Consider the following 18,755-nt stretch of genomic DNA (forward strand, 5'->3'; position numbering starts at 1 on the left):
AGTGAAACTTCTGTGGGGGAATCCCTGTTTTAGGGGCAAGGCTAGTGGCAGGAGCAGGTTACTGTCGCTTTGCAGTTTCGCTCCTTCTGATCTAAAGTATTTATTAAAATCTAACATAGAATGGGAATCTGTCTGTGATTAAAATTACAACATAACAAAACATTGCGGTATGTACCCACAATTCAACTGCCCTAAAAATATACTGGGGAAATGGGAGAAATGTCACTTCCATCTACATTTTGAAATGATAATGTAGATGGAAGTGCCTCCTCAAATGCCACCATCCCACTGTTTGCTCAAGCTCATTTCTCTATTTGGTAGAACATAAACATGACTGTATGTAATAACGTAGAAAAACAAGTCCAATATGTGTGATCATATACCGTGAGACACAATCAAATAATATATAATAGTTTCCACCATGACAGAAGTAAATTGGTAAACATTTGGATGGTTAATTTTCATTATCGTGGGAACTGCGTTATATTGTGGAAAAATCAAAAGACAAAGCCCCACAATTAACACTCAAATTGTCATTTACCTGCTTGAATTCATTAACATCTCAGGTGCAAACAACACTGGTATGTTATTTCTGAACTAGATTGGTATATTCACATTTACACAATTGGTATACAGACAGCAAAATTAGAAAGACAGTTTACAGTTTAAAATGTGCAGACACCACATAGCTATGGAATCATATTTATATGGGACACCTACAGGCATAAATAAACTAGCTACGCCATCAAAGATCTTATTAAAAGGCAAAATAGTTTAATCTGTTTATATATGTTATGTATTATACGCAGAGTAGTTGTTTATTTTAAGTTGAGTGCGGTATTCAACACAACCACAGGTGTAAATAAGAACGAACACAACGGTCAGTTCCCAGTACAAATTATTAAACGCCAGTTCTGGTACTACGGATTCATGTGGAGATTGATTTCACAGTCTTCACTCACAGCCAGACATTTAAGTCATGAAATAAATAGATCAATAATTCCCTAAAAAGTATTTCCATGTGCTTACACGATTGATATTATTGATTGTTTTTTTACATAATTAATAACAGCGAGCAGCTAGCTAAAAAGGCCCAATGTTCACTGGGTTGCAACCGGCTCGAACCAAAAAGCTAACGTTAGCATACAAGTAACTGTTGGCCAGAGCGAATAAATATCACTTCCTGTCTACAAGATGATTCTGATAGAAATAAAATAAGAGTTTAGAATTATGCAGGACGAAATGAAAGGGAGCACTTCTAGTCTCCATATCTACAGAGTTTACATCTGTGTCACTGATCATTTGGCGGCCCTTATAAAATGGCCTTCAACTAAATCCAGTAGTTTTTTTTCATATCGGACATACATATTGCATTTACAAAATTATCTGTACATTGTGTCACATCTAAATGGGGATCCATTCAAATCAGGAGCACTTCTAGTTTCCAAATCCACAGAGTTTACACCCAGAGGAGTGTCACTGCTCATTTGGCGGTCCTTGAGTTATGTCGCAAATGCGCCCACTCTGGTCTTGGCATGTGCACTCTAGCCAAATAAAATAAAATAAAATGTTATTGGTCGCATATATACTGTATATTTAGCAGATGCTATTGCGGGTGTAGCAAAACAGCTTGCAGATACAGTGTGGGTAGGCTACCTCCAAGTCAAACATATTGTATATATCTTATGTAAACTGCATGCAATTCAGTTTATTGCAATCTGCCAAAGTGCTCCACTGTGGCACAGTATTTGTGTTAATAAACCTAACTATGCAAATAGCTGGATGTAAGCTGATTTCCACTCTTAAAGGGCCACAATAACAGCAATGACGACCTTGGGGGTCGTGGATTTGGAAACTACAGCTGCTCCTGTGTTAAAGGACCCCCCCGTTTCCTGCAACACAATGACCAGAAAATGTGTATGGTGCAATATGTATGTCCGATATGAAATATGGTTGTAAAATTAGAAGCGACAATGATTATGGATTCGGAAACTGTGGATTTGGAAAGTTAAAAATGCTCCTGAGTAGAATGGACTGTCCTTTTACAGCGACACAACGTACAGATAATTTTGTACGATGCAATATGACAGTGGGGAGAACAAGTATTTGATACACTGCCGATTTAGCAGGTTTTCCTACTTACAAAGCATGTAGAGGTCTGTAATTCTTATCATAGGTACACTTCAACTGTGAGAGACGGAATCTAAAACAAAATCCAGAAAATCCATTGTAGATTTTTAAGTAATTCATTTGCATTTTATTGCTTGACATAAGTATTTGATACATCAGAAAAGCAGAACTTAATATTTTGTACAGAAACCTTTGTTGCAATTACAGAGATCATACGTTTCCTGTAGTTCTTGACCAGGTTTGCACACACTGCAGCAGGGATTTTGGCCCACTCCTCCATACAGACCTTCTCCAGATCCTTCAGGTTTCGGGGCTGTGCGGGCAATACGGACTTTCAGCTCCCTCCAAAGATTTCTATTGGGTTCAGGTCTGGAGACTGGCTAGGCCACTCCAGGACCTTGAGATGCTTCTTACGGAGCCACTCCTTAGTTGCCCTGGCTGTGTGTTTTCGGGTCGTTGTCATGCTGGAAGACCCAGCCACGACCCATCTTCAATGCTCTTACTGAGGGAAGGAGGTTGTTGGCCAAGATCACGCGATACATGGCCCCATCCATCCTCCCCCAATACGGTGCAGTCGTCCTATCCCCTTTGCAGAAAAGCATCCCCAAAGAATGATGTTTCCACCTCCATGCTCACAGTTGGGATGGTGCTCTTGGTGTTGTACTCATCCTTCTTCTTCCTCCAAACACGGCGAGTGGAGTTTAGACCAAAAGCTCTATTTTTTGTCTCATCAGACCACATGACCTTCTCCCATTCCTCCTCTGGATCATCCATATGGTCATTGGCAAACTTCAGACGGCGCTGGACATGCGCTGGCTTGAGCAGGGGACCTTGCGTGTGCTGCAGGATTTTAATCCATGACGGCGTAATGTGTTACTAATGGTTTTCTTTGAGACTGTGGTCCCAGCACTCTTCAGGTCATTGACCAGGTCCTGCCGTGTAGTTCTGGGCTGATCCTCACCTTCCTCATGATCATTGATGCCCCACGAGGTGAGATCTTGCATGGAGCCCCAGACCGAGGGTGATTGACCGTCATCTTGAACTTCTTCCATTTTCTAATATTGCGCCAACAGTTGTTGCCTTCTCACCACGCTGCTTGCCTATTGTCCTGTAGCCCATCCCAGCCTTGTGCAGGTCTACTGCACAAGGCTGGGATGTCCTTACCACAGCCTGTCCTTATGCCTGATGTCCTTACACAGCTCTCTGGTCTTGGCCATTGTGGAGAGGTTGGAGTCTGTTTGATTGAGGTGTGGACAGGTGTCTTTTATACAGGTAACGAGTTCAAACAGGTGCAGTTAATACAGGTAATGAGTGGAGAACAGGAGGCTTCTTAAAGAAAAACTAACAGGTCTGTGAGAGCCGGAATTCTTACTGGTTGGTAGGTGATCAAATACTTATGTCATGCAATAAAATCCAAATTAATTACTTAAAAATCATACAATGTGATTTTCTGGATTTTTTAAAAATTACAGACCTCACATGCTTTGTAAGTAGGAAAACCTGCTAAATCGGCAGTGTATCAAATACTTGTTCTCCCCACTGTATGTCCAGTATGAAAAAACATTGGGTTTAAGTTGATGGGCCACTCTATAAGGGCTGGCAAATGAGTGAGCAGCGACACTGAAGGGAGTGTAAACTGTGGATTTGCTCCTGAGTAGAATGGACCCCTTTTACTGCACAACGTACAGATAGTATGTATGGTGCAAGTGATAGGCGTACACACACAAAAAAACATTGTTGACCTTTTAGGCTTGAAGAAAAGAAGATAAAGACAAAATTACATAAATCTTATATAAATACTTTTAATATATTTTTGATTCATAACTAGTATAAAATCTTTAGTACTATTATTTTCGTTCTCATTTTTAATTTACAAAGCACACAGGACAGGACTTTTACCCGGAAGTACTTCGTTATTATTGCCGACTTCACAGTTATATTATAACGCATCCTGGAATTGACACTTCCTGCTTATTTTTTGTCCCTGTCAACAAACCAAAATACATGTTCTATGCGAGATTTTGGCCATTTATTTGGATGTAGCTAGTTAATACAATTCATAGTAACAATTATTCCTTACTCTGTCAATATTAAACTCGCGGCGCGGACATTGACTGCACGCTCAATTTGCAGAACAAAACGGCTGTTGACTGGTGAGTTCTGGAGCCCTGCGCATTGGCCTAGCTAGCAGAAATGTATGTTAGATATTTACGTTAACTCACTCAGCTGAGATGGTTTGTTCTACAGAAAATTAAGAGTAGCAGATATGTATTAGATTACAATATCATATTGTTTAGTCTTTGGATAAAGTCAAGAATTTGAATGCTTCGCTTCACAGTTGGCAAGTGGTGTTTTTTGCTACAAGTTTCAGCAAGCTAGCTTAGCTAACGTAAAATAGCTTCGTCCCGCAATTTGCTTAGCCATTTATTTTAGTTAGCGTTTGGATTAACCATGTTGACTTTACGTTGCCGTCTGTAGACATTAAAAGTCAAGTTCAAATTGTTATATAAATGTTAGCTAACATAAATGGCAGTTGTGGGACGAAAGCTAACGTTAGCTTGCTCGCTAATGAGCGAATTGTCTAAGGTAACGTTAGCTAGTTATTGATTTGACATTGCAGTGTGTGTTTTTGTGTTAAAGCTGACAACCAATAACGATGCCACTGTTTGTGTCATTGGTTGAGGATAAATGTATGTGACTGATGGATGCCATATTGCTAGTAGTTAGCTGTAGTTTTACAAAGCAAATAAAGTGGGTTGTAAGATAGTTAATGGGCTAGACCCCACATTTGGGCCATAGGTGGAAATGTGTGATAGTGCAGCAATAACAGCGTTCTCTGTGTTATCAGTCTCTTTCATCCCTCAATCCCATATCAATTGTATTTGTTACATGTTTCGTAAACAACAGGTGTAGAGTAGTCTAAGAGTGAAATGCTTACTTATGGGCCCTTCCAACAATGCAGAGAGGAAATAATAGAGAATTAATAACACAAGGATAATATTACAATGAGAATTATGTTGGCTATATACACAAGGTACACTACCAAGTTCATGTTTAGCGTTACGAGGTATTTAGGTAGATGTATACAGGTAGGGATAAAATGACTAGGCACAGGATAGATGAACTGTAGCAACGGCGTATGGACGAGTCAAAAAAGTTAATGCAAAAAGGGTCAATGCAGATCGTTGGGTAGCTATTGGTTAATTATTTAACGTCTTATGGCTTGGGGGTAGAAGCTGGTCAGGGCCATTTATTTATTTTCAGGGATGGTACATCAGTACCGCTTGCCATGGTTCGAGTCCTTCAGAGAGGGGGGCTGGAGTCTTTGGCAGTTTTTAGGGCCTTCCTCTGACGCTACTGTTGAGGTCCTGGATTGGCCCCAGTGATGTACTGGGCTGTACTCACTACTAGAGGTCGATTTAATTAGGGCCAATTTCAAGTTTTCATAACAATCAGTAATCGGCATTTTTGGACACTGATTATGGCATTACATTGCACTCCACGAGGAGACTGCGTGGCACGGCTGTGATACCTGTTATGCGAGTGCAGCAAGGAAGCCAAGGTAAGGTGCTAGCTAGCATTAAACGTATCTTATAAAAAACAATCAATCTTAACATAATCACTAGTTAACTACACATGGTTGATATTACTAGTTTATCTAGCTTGTCCTGCGTTGCATACAATCGATGTGGTGCCTGTTATTTATCATTGAATCACAGCCTACTTCGCCAACGGGTGATTTAACAAGCGCATTCGCGAAAAAGCACTGTCGTTGCACCAATGTGTACCAAACCATAAACATCAATGCTTCTTTAAAATCAATAATCAAGAATCAAAATTCTTCACGACTTGTGTTGGTGTGTGTGACCATGATAATTCTCTTTAGTGATGTGGACACCGAGGAACTTAAAGATCTTGACTGGATGGGGGTGTGCTCGGCCTCTGTTTCCTGTAGTCCACGACTCTTTTGTCTTGTGCAAGGTTTCTTGTCTCTTTTCTATCAAGACCCTCACAATCTCTATTGAGTTGCAGAGGGAGTGTACAGTCCCAGGGTCTGAGCTTAGTGATGAGCTAGGAGGGCACTATGGTGTTGAACGCTGAGCTATTGTCAATGAACAGCATTCTACGTAGGTTTCCTCATGTACAGGTGGGAAACGGCAGTGTGGAGTGCAATAGAGATTGTGTCATATGTGGAACTTTTGGGCGGTATATGAATTGGAGTGTGTCTTCGACACAGGAGGTTGGTGCTACTTAATTGGGGAGAACAGGCTCGTGGTAATGGCTGGAGTAGAATGGTATCACGTACATCAGACATGGTTTCTTGTGTTAGCCATTACATTTGCTCCGTTTCAGTCCTTATTAAGAGCTGTCCTCTCCTCAGCAGCCTTCACTGGTCCAGGATGATGGTGTTGATGTAAGCAATGACCAGCCTTTCAAAGCATTTCATGGCTACAGTTGTGAGTGCTAGTCATTTAGACAGGTTACCTTGGTGTTCTTGGCACAGGACTTCAGTTGAAGTGTACAATGGATAGCTGTGAATCTAAGTTTTCAATAATATTTGATTAAAAGTACAATGCGCCCACTCTGGTCTTGGCATGTGCACTCTAGCCAAATAAAATAAAATAAAATGTTATTGGTCGCATATATACTGTATATTTAGCAGATGCTATTGCGGGTGTAGCAAAACAGCTTGCAGATACAGTGTGGGTAGGCTACCTCCAAGTCAAACATATTTGTATATATCTTATGTAAACTGCACTGCAATTCAGTTTTATTGRAATCTGCCAAAGTGCTCCACTGTGGCACATGTATTTGTGTTAATTAAACCTAACTATCTAACATGCAAATAGCTGGATGTAAGCTGATTTCCACTCTTAAAGGGCCACAATAACAGCAATGACGACCTTGGGGGTCGTGGATTTGGAAACTACAGCTGCTCCTGTGTTAAAGGGACCCCCCCCMTTTCCTGCAACACAATGACCAGAAAATGTTGTATGGTGCAATATGTATGTCCGATATGAAATATGGTTGTAAAATTAGAAGCGACAATGATTATGGATTCGGAAACTGTGGATTTGGAAAGTTAAAATGCTCCTGAGTAGAATGGACTGGCCTTTTACAGCGACACAACGTACAGATCATTTTGTACGATGCAATATGTATGTCCAGTATGAAAAAACTATTGGGTTTAAGTTGATGGGCCACTCTATAAGGGCTGGCAAATGAGTGAGCAGCGACACTGAAGGGAGTGTAAACTGTGGATTTGCTCCTGAGTAGAATGGACCCCCTTTTACTGCACAACGTACAGATAGTATTGTATGGTGCAATAAGTGATAGGCGTACACACACAAAAAAACATTGTTGACCTTTTAGGCTTGAAAGAAAAGAAGATAAAGACAAAATTACATAATATCTTATATAAATACTTTTAATTATTTTTGATTCATAACTAGTATAAAATCTTTAGATACTATTATTTTCGTTCTCATTTTTAATTTACAAAGCACACAGGACAGGACTTTTACCCGGAAGTACTTCGTTATTATTGCCGACTTCACAGTTATATTATAACGCATCCTGGAATTGACACTTCCTGCTTATTTTTTTGTCCCTGTCAACAAACCAAAATACATGTTCTATGCGAGATTTTGTCCATTTATTTGGATGTAGCTAGTTAATACAATTCATAGTAACAATGATTCCTTACTCTGTCAATATTAAACTCGCGGCGCGGACATTGACTGGCACGCTCAATTTGCAGAACAAAACGGCTGTTGACTGGTGAGTTCTGGAGCCCTGCGCATTGGCCTAGCTAGCAGAAATGTATGTTAGATATTTACGTTAACTCACTCAGCTGAGATGGTTTGTTCTACAGAAAATTAAGATGAGCAGATATGTATTAGATTACAATATCATATTGTTTAGTCTTTGGATAAAGTCAAGAATTTGAATGCTTCGCTTCACAGTTGGCAAGTGGTGTTTTTGTTACAAGTTTCAGCAAGCTAGCTTAGCTAACGTAAAATAGCTTCGTCCCGCAATTTGCTTAGCCATTTATGTTAGTTAGCGTTTGGATTAACCATGTTGACTTTACGTTGCCGTCTGTAGACATTAAAAGTCAAGTTCAAATTGTTAATATAAATGTTAGCTAACATAAATGGCCAGTTGTGGGACGAAGCTAACGTTAGCTTGCTCGCTAATGAGCGAATTGTCTAAGGTAACGTTAGCTAGTTATTGATTTGACATTGCAGTTGTGTTTTTGTGTTAAAGCTGACAACCAATAACGATGCCACTGTTTWGTGTCATTGGTTGAGGATAAATGTATGTGACTGATGGATGCCATATTGCTAGTAGTTAGCTGTAGTTTTACAAAGCAAATAAAGTGTGGTTGTAAGATTAGTTAATGGGCTAGACGCCCACATTTGGGCCATAGGTGGAAAATGTGTGATAGTGCAGCAATAACAGCGTTCTCTGTGTTATCAGTCTCTTTCATCCCTCAATCCCATATCAAATTGTATTTGTTACATGTTTCGTAAACAACAGGTGTAGAGTAGTCTAAGAGTGAAATGCTTACTTATGGGCCCTTCCCAACAATGCAGAGAGGAAATAATAGAGAATTAATAACACAAGGATAAATATACAATGAGAATTATGTTGGCTATATACACAAGGTACCACTACCAAGTTCATGTTTAGCGTTACGAGGTKATTTAGGTAGATGTATACAGGTAGGGATAAAATGACTAGGCYACAGGATAGATGAACTGTAGCAACGGCGTATGWGACGAGTCAAAAAAGTTAATGCAAAAAGGGTCAATGCAGATCGTCTGGGTAGCTATTGGTTAATTATTTAACGTCTTATGGCTTGGGGGTAGAAGCTGGTCAGGGCCATTTATTTATTTTCAGGGATGGTACATCAGTACCGCTTGCCATGCGTTTCAGAGAGGGTGGCTGGAGTCTTTGGCAGTTTTTAGGGCCTTCCTCTGACGCTGCCATGTTGAGGTCCTGGATTGGCCCAGTGATGTACTGGGCTGTACTCACTACTAGAGGTCGATTTAATTAGGGCCAATTTCAAGTTTTCATAACAATCAGTAATCAGCATTTTTGGACACTGATTATGGCGATTACATGCACTCCACGAGGAGACTGCGTGGCAGGCTGTGATACCTGTTATGCGAGTGCAGCAAGGAGCACGGTAAGGTGCTAGCTAGCATTAAACGTATCTTATAAAAAACATCAATCTTAACATAATCACTAGTTAACTACACATGGTTGATATTACTAGTTTATCTAGCTTGTCCTGCGTTGCATACAATCGATGTGGTGCCTGTTAATTTATCATTGAATCACAGCCTACTTCGCCAAACGGGTGATTTAACAAGCGCATTCGCGAAAAAGCACTGTCGTTGCACCAATGTGTACAACCATAAACATCAATGCCTTTCTTAAAATCAATACACAGAAGTATATTTTTTTAAACTGCTATTAGTAAAATAAATTCATGTTAGCAGGCAATATTAACTAGGCAAATTGTGTCACTTCTCTTGCGTTCATTGCATGCAGAGTCAGGGTATATGCAACAGTTTGGGCCGCCTGGCTCATTGCAAACTAATTTGCCAGAATTTTACATAATTATGACATAACATTGAAGGTTGTGCAATGTAACAGCAATATTTAGACTTATGGATGCCACCCGTTAGATAAAATATGGATAGTTTCCAGATTTGACCATATTAATGACCTAAGGCTCGTATTTCTGTGTGTTATTATATTATAATTAAGTCTATGATTTGATAGCGCAGTCTGACTGAGCGGTGGTAGGCAGCAAGCGGGCTCGTGGTGCAACCAGTGCAGCTGTAGAACTTTTTGAGGATCTAAGGGCCCATACCAAAACTTTTCAGCCTCCTGAGGGGAAAGAGGCATTGTCGTGCCTTATTCACGACTGTGTTGGTGTGTGTGGACCATGATAATTCCTTTAGTGATGTGGACACCGAGGAACTTAAAGATCTTGACTGGATGGGGGTGTGCTCGGCCCTCRGTTTCCTGTAGTCCACGACTCTTTTGTCTTGTGCAAGGTTTCTTGTCTCCTTTTCCTATCAAGACCCTCACAATCTCTATTGAGTTGCAGAGGGAYGTYTACAGTCCCAGGGTCCTGAGCTTAGTGATGAGCTAGGAGGGCACTATGGTGTTGAACGCTGAGCTATTGTCAATGAACAGCATTCTCACGTAGGTGTTCCTCATGTACAGGTGGGAAACGGCAGTGTGGAGTGCAATAGAGATTGTGTCATATGTGGAACTTTTGGGGCGGTATATGAATTGGAGTGTGTCTTCGACACAGGAGGTTGGTGGCTACTTAATTGGGGAGAACAGGCTCGTGGTAATGGCTGGAGTAGAATGGTATCACGTACATCAGACATGGTTTCCTTGTGTTAGCCATTACATTTGCTCCGTTTCAGTCCTTATTAAGAGCTGTCCTCTCCTCAGCAGCCTTCACTGGTCCAGGATGATGGTGTTGATGTAAGCAATGACCAGCCTTTCAAAGCATTTCATGGCTACAGTTGTGAGTGCTAGTCATTTAGACAGGTTACCTTGGTGTTCTTGGCACAGGGACTTCAGTTGAATGTGTACAATGGATAGCTGTGAATCTAAGTTTTCCAATAATATTTGATTAAAAGGTACATGTGAGCAATWACTTGTATTTTTATTTATTTAACTAGGCAAGTCGGTTCAGAACAAATTCTTATTTACAATGACGGCCTACTGTATACTGYCATTGTTTGTCATAGGGTAAAATCTCTATGGGGAGAAATATATGGGACAGAGGGATGAAACTGTTATAACACAAGTGTAGCAATGGCAGCTTTTTCTATCACACATTTTCCAACTCTAGGGAAATAGAAATAGACCTTCAAGAAAATCACTGAGACATCATCACCCCAAGTGAGCCAGACTGACCCCCGGCCCATGGACTAATGTGCTAACTCTCAGTCTATAGCTACAGCCRTTTCCTGACTGTTGAGTTGCAGTAAAGAAGAATGCATGGCTCKGATGCAATGCTATGACGTGGGCAAGGCTACTTGTCTCCTTTCCTATCAAGACCCTCTCTCCAGCTAGCTAAGTCTACCCGCTACTACCTGCTCCAAGATCACCGTGGCAGAGCGATACATCTCCCCCCCCTCCAACATAGCTACTTGAACCAGGTCCCACGTTCAGTAGCCAAACATTGTCCAACGTTGCAGATAGAAATTGCATGAATAGAGCTAATGGCCGTGTCCGAAATCTGTCTTGCTTTTACAGTGCCGTCAGAAAGTATTCACACCCATTGACTTTTTCCAKATTTTGTTGTGTTACAACCTGAATTTAAAATGGTTGAAATTGATTTTATTTGTAATTTGCCTACACACAATATCCCATAAAGTTAAAGTGGAATTATGTTTTTAGAATTTTTTACAAATTAGTTAAATGTAAAGCTGAAAAGCTTTAGTCAATAAGTATTCAACCCCATTGTTATGGCAAGCCTAAATTAGTTCAGGAGTAAAAATGTGCTTAACAAGTCACATAACAAGTTGCATGGGCTCACTCTGTGTGCAGTAATAGTGTTTAACTTGATTTTTGAATGACTACACATACAATTATCTGTAAGGTCCCTCAGTCGAGCAGTGAATTCAACCACYAAGACCAGATTCAGATCAACTTTATTATCCCACCAGGGGGAAATTAAATTTGGTCATGTGCTTAAAAAGAGAGTACATAACACAAACTACACACAAATAATTTATTAAAATTGCTATAGCTACACATTTAAAGTGAAAGTGCAATATGCTTTGTACTCCGGGGACCAACAGACTACTTATTATGCAGGCTGTTGGAATAAAAGAGTCCCRATAGCTATCTGTTTTGATTTTCTTTTGAAGAAGTCTCTTTCCCCTTGTCCGGCTGCTGCTGTGACTGAATTTTGAGTGAAGGGGATGAGTACTGTACTGTAAAATGCTTTCACGTTTAGGAGGATGAGTTTTGTGTACAGATTGGTGACTGATTCTTGATCTATACAAATGATCCTTCCCGCTGTCTTAATCATGCACTGAAGCTTGACTTGGTCTTGCACTCTCATGTTCCTGAACACGCATATCAGACCAAAGGACAGCATACTTTGCAGGACAGATTCATAGAACATTTGTAAGATATGGCGGTCGACATTAAAATGGTTCAGTTTGCTTAAAAAAAAAAACATCTGTTACAATTTCTTTATCATTGAATTTCATTTTGTTTGTTTCGTTTCCCAGGTACTTATGTGGTCACTCTATCGACTGATTTCCCATTGTTCTTCGTAGGGGGTAGTGGAGTTTTGTTCCTTCTGAAATCAATTTCAGRGTTTTAATGGCTGTCATAGGAGAAACCTGAGGATGAATCAACAACATTTAACATTTAAGTCATTTAGCAGACGCTCTTATCATTGTAGTTACTCCACAATACTAACATTATTGACAGAGGTGAAAAGAAGGAAGCCTGTACAGAATACAAATATTCTAAAACACGCATCCTGTTTGCAACAAGGCACTAAAGTAATACTGCAGAAAATGTGGCAAAGCAATTCACTTTTTGTCTTGAATACAAAGTGTTATGTTTGGGCNGCATCCTGTTTGCAACAAGGCACTAAAGTAATACTGCAGAAAATGTGGCAAAGCAATTCACTTTTTGTCTTGAATACAAAGTGTTATGTTTGGGCCAAATACAACACATTACTGAGTACCACTCTCCATAWTTTCAAGTARAGTGGTGGCTGCATCATGTTATGGGCATGCTAGTAATTAAGMACTGGAGTTTTTCAGGATAAAAAAAATAKATGGAATGGCTTTAAGCACAGGCAAAATCCTAGAGGAAAAAACTGGTTCAGTTTGCTTTCCACCAGACACTGGGAGATGAATTCACTTTTCAACTGGAAAATAACGTAAAACGCAAGGCCATATCTACGCTGGAGTTGCTTACCGAGACAGTGAATGTTCCTGAGTGGCTGAGTTTTTTTTATTTTTTTACAGTTTTGACCTAAATCTACTTGAAAATCTATGGCAAAACCTGATAATGGTTGTCTAGCAATGAACCACAACCAATTTGACAGAGCTTAAAGATTTTAAAAAGAGTAATGGGCAAATGTTGCACAATCCAAGTACGGAAAGCTCTTAGACTTTACCCAGAAAAACTCATGGATGTAATTGCTGCCAAAGGTCCATTTACAAAGTATTGACTGTATCGGGTGTGAATACTAATGGACATGAGAGATTTCTGTATTTAATTTTCAATAATCCCTAAACATGTTTTCACTTCKTCATTTTGGGTTATTATGTGTAGATGTGTGAAACCATAGATTGAATATATCTTGAATTCAGGTTGTAACACAACCAAATGTGGAATAAATCAAAAGCTTTGAATACTTTCTGAAGGCACTGTACCTAAACAGTACATGTCCTGGTAATCCATCTGGCCTTGTGGCCTTGTGAATGTTGACCTGTTTGAAGGTCTTACTCACATCGGCTACGGAGAGCGTGATCAGTCTTTCGGAACAGCTGGTGCTCTCATGCATGTTTTAGTGTTATTTGCCTCAAAGTGAGCATAGAAGTAGTTTAGCTCGTCTGGTAGGCTGGTGTCACTGTGCGGCTCTCGGCTGTGCTTCCCTTTGCCTGTTTGATTATTCGTTGGAGAGCATAGCGGGATTTCTTATAAGCTTCCGGGTTAGTGTCCRGCTCCTTGAAGCGGCAGCTCTAGCCTTTAGCGCAGCGCGGATGTTACCTGTAATCCATGGCTTCTGGTTGGGGTATGTACGTACAGTCACTGTGGGGACGACATCATCAATGCACTTATTGATGAAGCAAATMACTGATGTGGTCCTCAATGCCATCAGAGGAATCCTGGAACATATTCCAGTCTGTGCTAGAAAAACAGTCCTATAGCTTAGCATCTGCTTCATCTGACCACTTTTTTATTGATCTAGTCACTGGTGCTTTCTGCTTTAATTTTAGCTTGTAAGCAGGAGTCAGGAGGATATAATTATGGTCAGATTTACCAAATAGAGGGCGAGGGAGAGCTTTGTTTGCGCCTCTGTGTGAGGTAAAAGTGGTCCAGAGTTTCCCCCCCCCTCTCGTTGCACATTTAACATGCTGACAGGAATTTGGTAAAGCGGGTTTAAGTTTCCCTGCATTAAAGTCCCCTGCTACTAGAAGCGCCACCTCTGGGTGAGTGTTTTCTTGTTTGCTTATTTGGCAGAATACAGCTCATTCAATGCTGTCTTAGTGCCAGCCTCTGACTGTGCTGGTATGTAAACAGCTATGAAAATACAGATGAGAACTAGGTAGATAGTGTGGTCTACAGCTTATCATGAGATGCAATAGCTCGAGACTTCCTTAGATATCGTGCACCAGCTGTTATTTACAAAAATMCATAGTCCGCCGCCCCTTGTATTACCAGACGCCGCTGTTCTATCCTGCCAGTACAGCGTATAACCAGCCAGCTGTATGTTGATAGTGTCGTCGTTCAGCCACGACTCCATGAAGCATYAGATTTTACAGTTTTGAATMTCCTGTTGGTAGTTTAATCTTCCGCGTAGGTCATCGATTTTATTACCCAAAGATTGCACGTTTGGTCGTGGAATGGAAGGAAGTGGGGGTTTATGCGATTGCCTATGAATTCTCAGAAGGCAGCCCYCCCTCTGGCCCCTTTTTCTCCACCTCTTTACGCAAATCACGGGGATCTGGGCCTGTTCCCGAGAAAGCAATAAATTATTTGCGTCGGGCTCGTCAGTCGTTAAAGGTCCTGACCTCAACCCCATCAAACACCTTTGGGATGACTTAGAAAGCCGACTGCGAGCCAGGCCTAATCGCCTAACATCAGTGCCCAACCTGACTAAAGCTCTTGTGGCTGATTGGAAGCAAGTCTCCGCAGCAATGTTCCAGCATCTAGTGGAAGGCTATCCTGGAAGAGTGGAGGCTGTTATAGCAGGAAAGGGGGACTAATTCCATGATTTTGGAATGAGCTGTTCGATMAGCAGGTGTCCACATACTGTTGGTCATGTAGTGTATATAAAATCCATTCTGAGTAGGCATCATCGAATGTCCTCTATTCTGATTTATCAGCTYTTGTCAAACACGTGGGTGTGAAGAGACGATTCTCTTGCTCAATATTGTGCAGRGAATTCAGCTACATGAAAATCCTAAATAAGTATTACATCTGGGCATTTAAAGTATACTCTAAATTACACAGTATAAAAGTAAAAAAATTCCATACGCAACTTCTTACTATAGGACGCTTGGAGATAACTATGGTTTATTGTCAGAGGCATGTTTGTTCTACATAACAATAGCATATTTCTATCTGTCCTGCTGAACACGCTAGGCTTGGGTGGTATACCGTAWATWCCGGGCTATTTGGAAATAGCAACGGGATGSTTTTTCAATACCGTGCAAACTATTTCTTAACTTTTTCAATACATTTTAATATMTGTAGTTAAGTAAATATCTGCAGTCAACTTCTGCAGTACTTTAGGAGATAAAACCGATTTGTGTTCTTCATTTCACCTGTCACATTTTATATTATACAGCTTACAGAAGTTCCCTAGAACAGTTTAGCCAGTCACGTGTGTCTGTAAATCGCACAACAGGAGAAAGCGGGTGCAGGTGAGTCCAGCTGTGTATTGACAGGGGTCGCGTTTTGTAATAAGTTGTTTTATTTTCATGTTAGCAGGCAATATTAACTAAATATGCAGGTTTAAAAATATATAATTGTGTATTGATTTTAAAGAAAGGCATTGATGTTTATGGTTAGGTACACATTGGTGCAACGACAGTGCTTTTTTTGCGAATGCGTTTGTTAAATCACCCGTTTGGCGAAGTAGGCTGTGATTCGATGAGAAATTAACAGGCACTGCATCGATTATATGCAACGCAGGACAAGCTAGATAAACTAGTAATATCAACCATGTGTAGTTAACTAGTGATTATGTGAAGATAGATTGATTGTTTTTTTTATACGATGCATTTAATGCTAGCTAGCACCTTACCTTGGCTCCTTGCTGCACTCGCGTAACAGGTAGTCAGCCTGCCACGCAGTCTCCTCGTGGAGTGCAATGTAATCGGCCACAATCGGTGTCCAAWAATGCCGATTACCGATTATTATGAAAACTTGAAATCYGCCCTAATTAATCAGCCATTCCGATTAATCGGTRGACCTCTACTTAAGACAGCACTAAAGGGGTGACAGGACGGACAGCTGACCGTCCTCGCAGTGGCAGACCACGTGTAACAACGCCTGCACAGGATCGGTACATCCGAACATCACACCTGCGGGACAGGTACCGGATGGCAACAAAACTGCCCGAGATGCACCAGGAACATACAATCCTTCCATCAGTGCTCAGACTGTCCGCAATAGGCTGAGCGAGGCTGGACTGAGGGCTTGTAGGCCTGTTGTAAGACCGGTCCTCACCAGACATCACTGAAGGAATGAGCGTTACACCGAGGCCTCTACTCTGGAGCGGGATCGATGTGGAGGATCCGTCATTGTCTGGGGCGGTGTGTCACAGCATCATCGGACTGAGCTTGTTGTCATTGCAGGCAATCTCAATGCTGTGCGTTACAGGGAAGACATCCTCCTCCCTCATGTGGTACCCTTCCTGCAGGCTTATCCTGACATGACCCTCCAGCATGACAATGCCACCAGCCATACTGCTCATTCTGTGTGATTTCCTGCAAGACAGGAATGTCAGTGTTCTGCCATGGCCAGTGAAGAGCCCTTATCTCAATCCCATTGAGCACGTCTGGGACCTGTTGGATCGGAGGGGGAGGGCTAGGGCCATTTCCCCCCCAGAAATGTCCGGGAACTTGCAGGTGCCTTGGTGGAAGAGTGGGGTAACATCTCACAGCAAGGACTGGCAAATCTGGTGCAGTCCATGAGGAGGAGATGCACTGCAGTACTTAATGCAGCTGGTGGCCACACCAGATACTGACTGTTACTTAAGATTTTGACCTCCTCCCTTTTTTCCATTTCTGTTAGTCACATGTCTGCGGAACTTGTTCAGTTTATGTCTCAGTTGTTGAAACTTGTTTTGTTCATACAAATATTTACACATGTTAAGTTTGCTGAAAATCAACGCAGTTGACAGTGAGAGGGTGTTTCTTTTTTTGCCGAGTTATGCATGTTCATGAGCTGGATTGCCTGTCTTTGCAAAAAAAAAATTAATGGTTTGCACTTGTTATTATGTTTAGCTTGCGGACTCACTGCAAATTTTCTTAGCAGTCTTTTAATAGACACCCAATGGGCTTTTTTTGCATTTCTTTGGCTCCACCTTGTGTACTATGCCGGTAATACACATTTCCTGGTATATGATGACGATATGAAAATCTGGATACCGCCTCARCCTAGAACATGCCTCTGCTGTAATGACCCCACTTTTCAAGCAGCTGTGTGCTGCCCTGTTGATAGGCTAAAATATAAATGTTTATKTTTGATGGATACGGTATGCCCTGCTGCTGTGCTAGATAGCTTAGTTATATCTCCTATATTTTAAATCTGTTCTCTTCTAGGGGTTGGCAGGGGCTGATAGCCCAGGGATGTCACTCCAGCATCCTCATCATCGACCCAAAGACTTCCCAGACCATCCAGGTTCTGGAGAGACACAAAGCCAATGTGGTCAAGGTAAGTTCCAGTCAGGGTTTCTCAATATCATAATGGGAGAATCCCAGGAAGTAGCCTCTGCCTTTTTTTGAATATTTTGTTTGATTGAATTCATAGCATGTAGCCTAGATTACGTTAGCAAAAGTGAATGTAACCCATCTCAGGAGTAAACTATATTCATGTCTGGTTCTAAGTAAAAAGTCTGTTTTCTAGCAGAAGGGATATTTATCATCCAAAGTAAGAAAGTGCGTTCTCTATGACCTTGGTCAGAGTAAGCTTTTCCTCTTTGTCAGCAAGATTCGGCCACATTTCACTGTGTTTGGGCCAAAAAGTCACATTGATAAGGTTTGCTTCGGCTCCCGAGTGGCYCAGCGGTCTCAGTGCAAGAGTCTTCACTACAGTCCCCGGTTCGAATACAGGCTCTGTTACATCCGGCCGTGATTTGGAGTCCCGTAGGGCGGTGCACAATTGACCCAGCGTCGTCCGGGTTTGGCCGGGGTAGGCTGTCATTGTAAATAAGAATTTGTTCTTAACTGACTTGCCTAGTTAAATAAAGGTTATTTTTATTTAGATACTGTATTTAGAAGTTTTAATGGGGCCTACATTTTATTTTAGGTTATATGGTTTTGATTTATGGACAATATTATTTTTATTCATTTGATTTATCAACATATCATTTATTTGTAATGAGTCTTTTTGTTGCACATTTTTATTCCTTTTTAGCAACCATAGCAGATTAAACTTGACTAAATCAAATAATGGTTCTGCTGATAACTTCTGACTCCTGTGTGAATTGCATGTGTACAAGGAACGGCTGTTTTCATTAAGAGCTTCATTAAAATGAAGCAGCCAAATATAAAACCTTTCCCAAATTTTTTAAAATATCTCATTTCAATTAGATATTAAAGCCTTGTCGAAGTAGAACATATCGCCGGAAAAATGTAGGCTACATTGTACAACATATTCTT

The 18,755-nt window shown here is 40.9% G+C and overlaps 1 protein-coding gene across 1 annotated transcript in view; it reads left to right on the forward strand.

The window, feature by feature from the left end:
* The first annotated feature begins 7,687 nt into the window (after window positions 1-7,687).
* Window positions 7,688-18,755, forward strand: part of wdr11 (WD repeat domain 11) — a 142,131-nt gene continuing 131,063 nt past the window's right edge. Inside the window, exons 1-2 of the mRNA XM_023970051.2 lie at window positions 7,688-7,911; window positions 17,697-17,808. Of these exons, the coding sequence (XP_023825819.1) occupies window positions 7,826-7,911; window positions 17,697-17,808 (198 nt within the window). The 5' untranslated portion in view covers window positions 7,688-7,825. The remainder of the gene's footprint in view (window positions 7,912-17,696; window positions 17,809-18,755) is intronic.

The sequence above is a fragment of the Salvelinus sp. IW2-2015 genome, linkage group LG25, assembly GCF_002910315.2.
Source record: "Salvelinus sp. IW2-2015 linkage group LG25, ASM291031v2, whole genome shotgun sequence".
NCBI lineage: Eukaryota > Metazoa > Chordata > Actinopteri > Salmoniformes > Salmonidae > Salvelinus > Salvelinus sp. IW2-2015.